At 36.8% G+C, this 13128-nt stretch overlaps 1 protein-coding gene across 20 annotated transcripts in view; it reads right to left on the reverse strand.

Moving 5' to 3' along the window:
- Nucleotides 1–13128, reverse strand: part of ZNF280D (zinc finger protein 280D) — a 54777-nt gene that overhangs the window by 34284 nt on the left and 7365 nt on the right. For 15 of the 20 annotated variants that reach the window (XR_005828811.1, XR_005828809.1, XR_005828807.1 and 12 more), the window contains 3 exons: nt 11186–11251; nt 10707–11077; nt 4779–4896 (listed from right to left, as the gene is read on the reverse strand). Coding sequence is in view for 13 of the 20 variants with exons in the window: in XM_040600188.1 (XP_040456122.1) it covers nt 4779–4896; nt 10707–11077; nt 11186–11251 (555 nt within the window). In the remaining 7 variants the exon portion in view is untranslated. Of the gene's footprint in view, nt 1–4778; nt 4897–8737; nt 8811–10706; nt 11078–11164; nt 11252–13128 lie in introns of those variants that run through there. The other 5 variants (XM_040600195.1, XM_040600193.1, XM_040600190.1 and 2 more) reach the window with 3 other exon arrangements.

Here is a 13128-nt window from a genome sequence, read left to right on the forward strand (position 1 = left end):
CTTTTTAGATCTTGACCCCCACTAATCTGAGACAAGGTGAGTTCAGAATAATAAAATTAAGCTAAGCAGCTGGTTTCTGCAGTGCCCACTATTTGGAACAACTTCTGCCCTTCTGATGAAAAACATCTCTCCTTTTTTCTGGCACAATGTTAATGCTGGTTTAGTTCTTTATTTAAGTCTGTAAATCATTTGAGACTCCAGTGCGTATGGAAAATAAGAAGTGTTACTTCTAATGACCTAATCACAGCACACCTATTTGCTCTCTTCTGAAAGAAGAGTTGATTCAGTTGTTTTAAGTATTTCTCTAAAAAACGAAAATCACAAAAAAATAACTCGAATTCAAAGGATCAGTGCCTGATTAGCATGTCCAGCAATACTGGGCTCCATCTTGTCCTGAAACCCATGTTTCTGTCACTCTAAGGTTACCCTTGATGATGTAATCTCAATACAGAGATCAGTTCAGTTCTCAAGTAGACCTGAAAAAGCACAAGTACATACCAAGACGACTGAAGTGTCAGCACAGGCCTTACAAATCTCTCACAATCACAGACTGCAAACAGCCTTAAGACTATCATGAACCAAGGCAAGGACCACATTTTGGTCCAGACACAATGACCTAAACTAAGGACATTCTTGTATATTCCCCTCCCAATGGTCTAGCTACTCCAGTGATTTCTTTGGGAAACTGAATAACTATCTTTAGAAGTCTTCTCAACAAGCAGAGGTAACTTGTGCCACAAAGTTAATCAAACCACTTCTTCGGAGAAACAAAACAACCCTCTCCCAGTGGTGACTACCTACACCTGGCAAACACTGGATGATCTCCCCATTCAATCCACAGATGCAAAGACTCCCCACAGGGAATGCTGATGTTTAAGCATGCTAAAGATTTTACCACACTATGTCTCATATACAGGAAAACATAATTAACTTGTTATGTATGTATTTAATCACCCTTACATTCTCCTTTGCTGTACACCCTTCCTTCTTTCTAACATAAATGAACATATTAAGCTCAAATGTCTCACCCTATGCATTGTTTGCCTAAGGTAATCAGCACATTCACAAAATAAACAGGTTATTCATTAGATACTACTACTACCTGAAGTTTTTGAATTTACTTATACTTGCACTGTTAGGTGTAGAGCTGGTTACATTGACATGTGCCCTGATCAACAAAGACCTCCACAGAGCTGTTACATCTTTAGCACTCCCCTGTAACACTGAGTTTATTCGAGCATCAGGCCATCATCCGTTTACAGCAGGAACTGCTGCTAAGTATTTAATTATGTGTAATTGTGTAATGAGGACCAGGGAAAAGACAGGAGGTCTGACTGATTTTACAAGAAGCTTCAGTGAATTATTTTATTTTACTGTAGAAAACCCAATTTGGAAACAAGAACTATTTGTACATGTTAATAAAACTGGAAATAGTTTCAATTAAAAACCTGACACATCTGTGGCAAAATATTTGAAGAACACTTTGTATTTATAAAGGTGAACATTCTTAACTCAGTTAATACAACTCTGATCTAACAAATTCCCTCTTTCAGAAGAATTGCAATAATACTAGGAGAATATACATAGGTTCACATTTGAATTCTGTTGTTTGTTCATTTAAAAGAAATAATTAAGCCTATTCTGAAAAATAATCAAACCAATTCCAAGTACTATTTAATACCTAGCTAGTATAAATCAGATTGATTCCTCTTCTCATCAAAGCACCTCTCTCAGCTGGTTTGTGGACACAGGAATTCCTTGGATCACCCATGTTCCAGACTAGTTTGTCCAGTCCTCTACCCAGCAGACCACACAGCTGAAACTGTCAGGGACTTTAGGTACTCAAGGCAGCAGCGAAAAGCAGCAGCCAAACAATTCTTGTTTGGCTTTCAGGCTCGTTGGAAATCCATTACCTTCACTTCACATTGTTAATGAATACTTTCCTAAATATTTTGTATCTATTTTGAAACAGCTGGCTAAACTCATACACACAGTATTATTGTGTACAATATCTAAAATGATTGCAAGAAGGAGCAAAATATACTGGATGCAGTATCACCTTGCCAACAGGTTTCTAAACACACATCACAGTACTACTGTAAAATCCTTAACACTGTTCGGTACATCTGGGCTAGCTGGGCCTGATTTTATGAATGATGGCAAAAGACATTATAAATAGTAACCTAGGATAAAAGCATTAAATGTACTGTGGTAACAGTCATATCAGATTAACAGAACACTGACATGGAAGCCAAACTGTTTCAGGCCTCTAGTGCCTTGTCTCTCACCACCATCTCCCACTAATCTAGTGCTATGAATGCATGTATACAGCCCAGTTGACTCCTAAATACCACAGAACAGTTCTACCGGTTACAGCATTTTCTGGTTCCCCCAAAACCAGTAAAGTTTGTGGGAGAATGATCTCAAAATATTCTCAGAAAGCAAGCTGCAGTTTTACATACATCCCCAGTGCTCATCCAACCTGCAGGCAAGTTACCAATGCTGTTTAATACCACATTCTATTCAGCATCCTAACAAAATGTCTGGTTACTGCCCTGCTTAGACTTCAGAAAAAAGTATTGATGCTACATTGAGCTAAGAAATCTTTAATGATCCATGTACAGAAGTGAAATTGTCCTACAGAGTATCACAGGCCAGTTCCCAAAATGACTCTACTTTTAAATGCCGTATTCCATAATGTCTTGTGCCCATAGTGCTACACAGGAATTAGAGGAAGCATAGCACCAACACAGGCAAGTAGGCATCAGCACATACAAATAACAATAACCTAAGAACATTATGTGACCTCACCATGCAAGTCAAACCACAAAACATGCAGACACTTCCTCATTGTGAAGTGAAATGCATTTTAAATTTGCTTACTGTGTCATAAAAATATTCTTGTTTCAACCCTCAATTATAAACCTTCTAATTTTTAAATCCTATCACCATTTTACAGAAATAAACATAGACTAAGCACGGTATATTTAATATGCTTTTGGGCTGGTTTTGCCTGGGATACAGTTAATTTTCTTCATAGTAGCTGGTATGGGGTTATGTTTTGGATTTGTGCTAGAAACAGTGTTGCTAACAGGGCTGGTTTAGTTCCTGCTGAGCAGCGCTTACAGAGAGCCAAGGCCTTTCTGCCTCTCACACCTTCCACAGTGAGTAGGCTGAGGGTGCACAAGAAGTTGGGAGGGAACACAGTCAAGATAACTGACCCCAACTGATCCAAGAGATATTCCATACCATGGATCATGCTCAGCACATAAAGCTGAGTGAAGAAGGAAGGGAGCGGACCTTCAAAGTGATGGCATTTGTCTTCTGAAGCAACTGTCGGGCATGATGGAGCCCTGCTTAGCTGGAGATGGCTGACCACCTGCCTGCCACTGGGAAGTGATGAATGAATTCCTTGGTTTGCTTTGTCTGTGCACGTGGCTTTTGCTTTACCTGGTAAACTGTCTTTATCTCAAACCATGAGTTTTCTCACTTTCACCTCTTCTGATCTCTCCCTCATTCCACTGGGGACAGAGTGAGGGAGCAGCTGTGTGGTGCTTAGCTGTCAGCTGGGGGTAAAACACAACAGCTTTGAATGACAACCCTTGATGCTTTTAAGTATTTTCTATTTTTCTCATTAAGAGGCTAATGCAACCAATTTTTAAATATGCAAGCAGGTCTCCTAAATAATAATAAAAAAACCCCAACAAACAAACAATGAACAGTTAAAGTTTTACCTGTTCTTTAGAGAACAAGGGCTGGAATACAGAACTGTTTGCAAGAAGTAAAACCTTTGTTCACTTTACAAAAAGCTATTTAACCCAGTAAGACAATAATAAGATCACAGAATAGTTAGACACATGCAGGGAAATACCCTTCACTGATAAGCAGCTAGAGCGAATGCCTAAACTAGTGATGAAAAATCATCACATCAAGCAGAATAAACTAGCAATCACTCTGTTCTACGTAATTTGTTAGTATGACCACTTAGGCCATTCATTGTACATAACCTGTTACCTCATGCAAGAATCAGAAGTGACTGTCATCTGTAGCTTACAGATTGACTTACAAGATTCTGGTCTGTTATTAACTAAGTACAATCCTTCACAGAAGAGAAGTCCCAAGTTAAAGCCTGCTACATGATTCAAATACACTTCATCTGCTGTGACACAAAAAAAGGTGCTTTTTTGTTTATTTTTAAGTAGGTTAAACAGCTTCTGCTGAAACACAATTTAGCTAGCTGAAAAAAATATTTTAGTTGTCAACCTATGTACTCTGTCCCTTCCTCTGCTTTTCAGACAGGATCCTTTTGCTCCCATCTACTCTGACTCCTACGTACAGCAGCGAGGAAACCAAGATCATCATCACAGAGAATCCACTCAGCAAACTCAGAAAGTTCTTCTGGTACTGTTCACAGCACCCTCTTGCTAACAGTCATTCCTATTCATGCTAGTCAGAGTCCTGGGTATACTGAAAATGAGCCTTTATCAGTCAAAAAAATTACAGTGGATCTGGCAGTACTTTTTTCAGTCTAAATGATAATTTTAAGACATCAGTTGATATTACAGTCAGTCTAATGTGCTGAAAAGCAAAGTCTGACAACACAAGTCTCCAAAGTCTACTTCATTAAACATTATACAGTGTTATGTACAGGGGGAAGAAAAAAGTAGCTATACTATGCTTTAGAAATCCTATTTAAATTTATAACCCAAAGATCTGCACTACAGTTAAATGACATTAGGCTGTTTCTTTCTCTTAGCAACTACTACAGTTATACCCACCTGTTACATTCACTGCTGGCCCAGTCTGGTACTGTGGAACTCCCGAGTTCTGTCTCACACCAAACAGTATACCAGATGTATTATCTGGTGCAGCTGGTGGAGAATCCATAATATAATCCTAATAAGATATTTTCAAGAGGGAAAAGAAATTTGAGGTTTAACATTTTTTTACTTGCAGGCTTCAAAGGGTTTACTTTAAAAACATATGATTGCTTAAAAGTACTACTAAGTACTCAGCTGTAAATCAAGTTAATTACAATCTCCCCAAAATAGTTTATTTTGACATTCTAATAAGTTTGCAGCTCTCATCAGTGGTTGTTAATTTATTCACAGATGTGTATCAGAATAGCAAAAACAACCATAAGACCTAGGAAAGTCAATTTTATGAAATATTACTGAACTTGTCTGAACTGCTAATTGTAACTGCTTCTGTTCAAAAGTCTGATGATGTTTCAAATTAGACTTGAATTGTTTTTCAAAAAACTAATACTTCCTTCAACCCAAACTCAGGCATTTGCCTATTACTCTTGCGTAACAGCTAGCTGCATTTTAAAAGATCAGAAAACAGAACTCAAAAGCAGCACATACTTGCAGCAAGCAGAAGCTTCTCAAAGCAAGATGATAAAACACAAAAATCCATCGAAGTCTACTAAATGGTCAAGCTTTAACGGAAGTAGAGTGTATCTATAGCATGTTGACTGGGAATGGCACTCATTCATAACACCATTAATGCTTTTTTTTCTTTTATGTAGAGTGATTTCATAAGGACTTCTGGAAATAATGTAATCAAACCCTCTTTTCAAAGAACAGTTAACCTAGAAGTTGGTTCTTGTTACTCAGTGCCCTGTTAAATCAAATTTTGAGCATCTCCGAGTACAGGTATCACCTTATCCTTCAGTTTAAAAGGTTTGCCCTTTAGTACTACACATAACCTGAAAACAATGAAGTAGTCCACATTTCTTGGCTGCAACACTGAGAACTGTTAAAACTAAACACCTTCACTCATCACTCAATAGGTAACGTTTAGAGAGAAAAGAAACATGAAATTTCTCTTTACAGATATTCAAGATTGGGGGTTGAGGTAGAAGAAACGCACTTTCCAAGATTCATCAATACTGCTCACATCTTAATAGGCCATTCATTCTAACAATCAATCTGTAAAATGAAATATTTTCAACAATAACAAGTTAAGAAAAACCTTATAACGAAGTTAGGTTTAATTTCAACATTAAGGTATGACTGGCAAAATATTGGCACTTGATCTTTTTACTCTGAAATAATTCAGCTGGTTACACTTCATCAAGCTGTACTGCGAAACAAAAAACTTGATGAAGATCAATCTAACAAAATGCTTCCTATGCACAATTGTGCTACTTAATTGAAAATCTCTCTGGGGAAGTTACCACATTTTTAACTACCACTGCATCAACTAAACTTGATGGAAAGAAGTCTAAAGAAGCACACAAGTAGGCATACAGGTATGATAATCTATTTTAGGACTCCTAAGTACCAAACAAAAAGACGACGCTTCTCCCCATCCTGCCTTTTTGCTGTCCACCCCTTAAATGAAGACCCCGCAGGACCTTCACGATAATGAAGAGCCATTCTTTCTCCTGATGAGCAACCTAACCCAACCTAACCAAATTAAACATGAATGTTCAAGAGCAGTTGTGCAAACAGTTATGAAATTTCTCTGCTCTGTGTGTTCTAACAGCTACATGAGCTGCAGTCACAGAGCAGGTGTTACTGCAGCCATAATGGTTTCAGACTAGCCAGTGAAATTGCAAGTAAAGCAGCTTAGCCTGCAAACCTCACTTCAAGCACAACTAACACTCAGGTGGCTAGCCTGTGGTAGGCTCTTTGTGTGGAGAACTATGCACATTTATATTTGAAATATGTCCAATACCATAGCTACATATAAAATCTGCAGTTTGTTTTTACATGCTGCTAACATTTTAACTTTCTCCAAATTAATAGCCTGGGTATTTTGATGGCTTGTGTATATCTCCCTAGTATATACTAAACATATCTGGAAGGCAGAAAAGTAAACAAGACAACATGGAACTTTCAAAGTCTCATAATTTGCAAAATGTCCTTTTCTGTTCACAATTATTCTTTTCATGCAATTTGGCTCTCTCATTTTACATACAAAACCCTCCAGTATCTTCCTATGCTTCAGAAAACAAAAATGTTTTAAAGAAGAAAACAAAACAGGTTAACCACATCAATTAAAAAAATCAAACTAACATGTACAGGTGTCCTCACATGCAAAACCCAACACCTTTATAAAGTAAGTTCCTAGGGCTCAAGTAAAGAACAATAACCCATCACCACTCTTAAGTTTTCCAAGAGACTACTGAAAATACTGTGTTTATACTCTGAATCCGAAATATTCTAACTGTGGAAACCAACATAATAATTGGTAACGAAATCCACACAGAGCAATTACAATGCATGTTATCTGACCTTTGCTCTTCCAAAATTAACTATGAGAAACTGGAACCTGAATCAAGCTCAGACTGAAGAAAGTCCCTATTTAGTAGAGGAAAGATATGGACAGAATTGGCTGAGGCTTACTGGAGAGCACTCTGAGCATTGAGTTACAGAAAATCTTTACCACTAACAACAATTTTTTCTTAAAGAAAAGGATAGCTCTATGCTATCATATACAATAGCAGTAGCTCTGACTGAATTAGAATTGCTGTAACAGTATGACTGAAGCCAAATTCAACTCAATTTCTGGAACTGCATTAACATAGCATAGTTACAAGAATACAAAACCTAGACTTTTACAGGAAGTCAGTGGACCAAGCCTGTGATTGAAAAGGGGTATTTCAATGATAGATCTGGAATACCAAACACCGACAAAAGGTAAATTACAGACCTAGATGTTACGAAAATGAGGAAATACATGTTTCAACCAGTTAGTGATCAAAAGCAATCAGTTCCCACAGAAAAAACTGTCATTAAAAAATACTGCACCATATTAAGAATGCAAAAGCACTCTGAAGGATGTTCATTAAAAGTCCTGCCACAGTGTCTACTCATATCTCACAGTAACCTTTCACAACACAGTTTTTTTAATTTTGGATATAAGTTTCAACATCTGGAAGATCCAGACATCAAACATTCCCCAGAAAAATTTACTTGAAGCTCTTGCCACTTAGGAAGAATCAAGCTGGGAAGAAACAGGAAATGTGAACCAAAATGTCACAGAAAGCCCAAGGCAGAAAATATGAGCCGTGGTCCCAAATGAAATATGAAATACAGACTAGATGCAATGTGAGGGGGAATCCAGGAAGCCTAAGGAGCTCTTGAATGAAGACACTTCAAACCAAGGACATGAACCACAAAATACAGGTAGCAGACATATGATGCTAAGAACAGAAAATGACATAATGTGGTAGGAGTGATTAAAAATCACAGAACTTTGCCCAAGAAGCTGAACTATAGTACCTCCTGAAATAAAACACAGGACATGAAACAAGCCTCTTTTCCCATAAAAAGCATGACATAATCAAATGGCAAGAACACCACAAAAACAAGAAAACAAATTATTCTAGATAAGGCTGAAATTGGCAATACAATTCTGAATCAAGAAAAGCTGAAGAGATGGAAGATTCACTTTCAGCATATTTTAAGCAAGGAAAAAAAAACCCGAGAAAAATCTTTCTAAAAGGTACTCAAGATTTTCTTAACATCCAAAGAATAGGACATTACATTTAGGATAACTTGAGAAAAATAAAAGCTCGTGAAAGCCATGCCCAAAATGTCAACACTGTAAAAATAAACATATAACATATGATAATTTCAACTGTGGAAGTTTTAAGAGACCACAGAATATGTATGCACTGGGTATCCCAGAAAAGGATGCATTACTTTCTAGAGCATATCAGTCTAACTCGGAATACACAGAACTGACCAATACATGGTTAGAGATCCCTTTCCATGCTGTGTACCTTGAAAGTCATATTTCAGACTGCAACTGCTTCAAATAGGTGTTTCTGTACTCTGCCAGGGAAGAACAATCACCTGCAGATTTTAGAAAAGTAAGACCATAAAACTTAGCTAAAGCCCCATCTGTGACATTCCTGTTGAAAGTAAACTCGATGACTGAGAAAGAACTCTCACACAAATAAGTGCTGTGTGTATAGTGTCTTTAAAGGACATCACTGCCTTGAGCTACATGCAGCTCACATATACCATTTGGAGAAGTTCAGCTTTCCTAGATGTCTTTATGGCTTTCTAATAAAAACAATGTAGAGTCTGCTAGCAGCTTTATCTATTAGAACAAAAACATGAGCATGTATGTGTGACGGAAGTAAAGGAGAAAGCTTTCTTTTGCAGTAAAGATTCTGCAAGGCACCCTAACACACCTTTGAAGGATTTAAAGCAGCATACTAACTTTAAAAAACAGAAAGCATAAACACTTTCAAAAATAAAATTCACAGATTTGAAATATGTTTATACATCATGTGAAGTTGCAGACCTTTCTCTATTAATCTGTCCTGCTTTATAAAGACAGAATTAAGAGGACTCTAGAGGCAACCTAGATATCCTACTAATATCTGGACTTTCAATTATATAATTTTTAGCCCGCCTTAGATACAGTGAGACTGATTTAGCTAGCTTTCTTCATTAGATATGTCCAATTTCTCTCTGCAAACTATCAATCAACTGCTGAAGACTCAAAATTGGGCAGTGTAAGTTCTTTCATAATGAATCTGCCAGATTCAGCTACCCAGTTGACAGGCAATGATTGCATTGCATTGTTTTTCTTAAAATACAACCCCCCCGCATCATCAATGATTTAGCCACAAACCTTAAGAATGCCACCCAATTTTCTCATGTTTGAATGGTCTTATTAACTATGTTCATTCAAACTGATTGCCCTGTTCAGCAAATGCAGAATACCTTAGGCTGCATGATTTTTATTTATACCAAAAGACTGACAGCTGGGACCAACGCAGGTGTGTATATTTGCATGGACAGTGGAGATGGTGCCTGCTGTCAGGCTTTATTTTAACCCAAAAGTAGTAGCTAATACTACAGGCAAGTTGTCTAAACAGTTCCAACTCAAATTATTTTCAATAAAGGTATATCATCATAGTTTAGCTCGTAACAAATATGAAATTTTAATTTTAATCTTCATTCTTTCTCTCTGAAAAATGTCCAATGGCTTAAGGCAACAAAACCAGCATCTAACTTGAGTCCTACCGTTATCATTCTGAGGTTCTGTGGCAATCCAGGAAGATCTATGATACACGATCTATGTATGTCATTCCCTTGGACTTTTCCAATAAAACAAGTATGTTGCCAGATTGTTTCATCTACTGACACTGCAACTTTTGGTTGCTTAAGTCCTCCTTACCATACTACTATTTCACTACAACTGCTACATGAAGCAAAAAGCAAAAACACCTGAGGGGCTACTAGTACAGCATTCTCTTACAAAGCGAAAATCCCAAGAGAGGCAGTATAAAAATCAGGTAGGAAACCCACAAAGTTACTTTAAACACTAAATGCAAGCTATTAAAAAAATGACATTATTTTATCAGTATGGAGGATCCGTCTCTAAGCAGAGAAATCTCCGGTATTTCGAAAATGAGAATTTCTGTAATTTCTCCACACAGCTTAAACAAAATAACCTAAACAGTACTGATTTGTTTTATGCCTAAGATTTTCATTTAATGTAATTCCACTGTTATTAAGCTATCATCTTTCAGTCTTGCAAATCAGTATTTTCAAATATGTATTTTAATTCACCAGTGCAACGTTACGGTCCTACAATCTTTACAGTTTATATAATACTAGTCAATAATCTAGTCCAGGTCTTCAAGCTACTAGACTGAGTCAGTATGTTCCTTGTTAATTCATTCAAAACTAATTGCACCACGTATTTTACAGTTTAAAGGAATAAAAACTTACCGGATTGAGTACTACAGGCTGTGCTGTTACAGTAGTCACTGGCCTGGATACAGGTTGAGCCACTACAGGAACCGTGATATTTCTTGATACTGGTTGTGTCGTCACTGGAATGGTTACAGGTCTGCTAACGGGCTGTGATATTCCAGAACTTGATCCAGGCATCTGCTGTGTTGATAAACATCCAGCAACTGGTCTCTGCAGTGTCTGTGAAGTTCCTGAAACATTCACTGGTATAGACAATGGCTGAACCGCTACAGAGCTAGTTGTAGGTCTGGATACGGACTGAAAGACTGATGAAACAGGCATGGCACTGGGGCTGGAGGCAGGTGGTGCATAATGGTGACTGTCAGGCTTGAATGTAGTAACTGTACCTGTTGCAAAGGATTCCAAAGTTATCTTTACATAATTTTGCAGTCAGATATTTCATAAGTGTTGTGGATTTTTTTGGTTTTAATTACCATATTAGGACAATAAAGTACCTCTACTGGGTGCACCATTCTGTATCCCCCTTCGTGATGAGCTGAGGTTGACTCTGTTCAATATATCTGTCAAAAGTTACATTTATCTTAATTGCAGTTAAATTAATAGCTTAATTGCTTTTCAAATTAAAAGTAGCATTCATATCCACTAATGAAGCCAAGTAGGATTTGACATACAAATTAGAATATTATTTCTAAAATAAATACCTGGCAAAACAAAGTGTCTTTTGTACAAACTGAAACATGTTCTTCTACTCCCCTTCTCTTAGGTTAAGCTAGTTCACCTAAGAATCTCAGCTTTTTTTATCTTGGAAATAGATTAACACAAAAATAAGAGCGCAAGCAAACAAACAAAAAAGAACATTTCATAAATATTTAGCTTTGCTGATTATAATGCATTTATTCATTTGTTTCTCACATACATTATAAGTTCCGCAAGTACTAGAACTGCTCTACACTAAAGGAAGTATTTCCTCTGAACTACACAATTTGTTTCTGTATTACAGGAAAATACAGCACTTAAAAACTTGGTTTTAGACTTAATTTTCCAAAGCAAAAGAAAAATAACAGACCAGCAACCAAAGGAGTTGTGCTGGAATTGTATTGCAAGAGGACTGATTTTCTTAGATATCCTACATGGTAGTCTATGATCAAAGTTCTAACTCATCAGAAACACATGGAACTTATTAGATTTGATGTTTATTCCCTAATTAATGACACCAATACTCCCAAACTTTATGATTTACTTTGGGGTTTCTGATTGTTCCAGAATGTTACAAAAATATTCATCAAATCAAAATATTTTTCTATCCCTAGGTTCTCAATTCCGTTAGTGTTGCTGTCAAGTTTCTTGCTCTGACATGTGAAAATATGCATATGAAACTAGACAGATCCTCCAATATCTAACCAACAAGGTTTAAAGTACTTTCTCAAACCAGGGTCAAAATTACATCAGGATCTCACACCATAGATCTTAAGATTATCTACACATTGGTTTTAACAACCTTAAGGCTGTTTCCACCAGCAAGGGCTCATTAGTGTACGCTACCCAGGTTGATATATAAATCTAATAGCAGTAGAGCTCAGACGATCACAGCTTTCAACCTGTCACCTGCCTTTACATCACACTAATAAAAAAGCAGCTGCAACCAACAGATCCAAACAGGTTCGCATTTTTTTAAGATATGACAAAATCTCATCTGGTAATAGTATTTTTACTTCAACGCACTAACTATGAGCAAGGATCAACTTAATTCAGGATATAGCTGAATACATACTTTTTTGTGTTTCTTAATAAATGTATACCTCACATTTGAATCCCAGAATGAAATGAAACTAAAGCCTTCAACTACCTACTACCCTAAAAGCATATTCAGCTTCAGTCTGATGCACACACAATTCATGTCCTAAAATACAAATGTAGATTTTATTGTTTTTAAAAAGAACATTTCAGGAAGTCAGCGATTTGAAATTACAAACCAGATTTACACAAGTGATTCATCACAGATGATGCACCCTTTCCCTTGCCCCATGAAAGTGTTATTTGTCCTGTTTACGTAAAACAACACTGAAATATAAGAAAGCTAACACGCAGAAACAACACTTTAAATTAGCAACAAATTACAGGTTTGTATCATTATGAAAAAATAAACAAGAAAAATGAGCAATAATTGTAGGAAAAATCAGCAGTTGCAGGAAATAGTAAAGGCAACAAATTGTGAATTACTTATCATCCCAGTCAAACTAATCCTCCAGTACATCAGAAGAGGCACTTTATTGTACATGACAGTGTGCCAGCAGATCAAAGATGGGTTTTTAACTATTTCCTTCAGGTTTTCCACACCAGTCTGTATAAAAACTGATAATTTCATTGCCAGGAAAAGGTTAAAAAATAGCTATGTATTGCAGAAAATATACCTTTCAGAAAAATTAAGAACTACATG

This window comes from Falco naumanni, chromosome 7, assembly GCF_017639655.2.
Source record: "Falco naumanni isolate bFalNau1 chromosome 7, bFalNau1.pat, whole genome shotgun sequence".
Taxonomy (NCBI): domain Eukaryota; kingdom Metazoa; phylum Chordata; class Aves; order Falconiformes; family Falconidae; genus Falco; species Falco naumanni.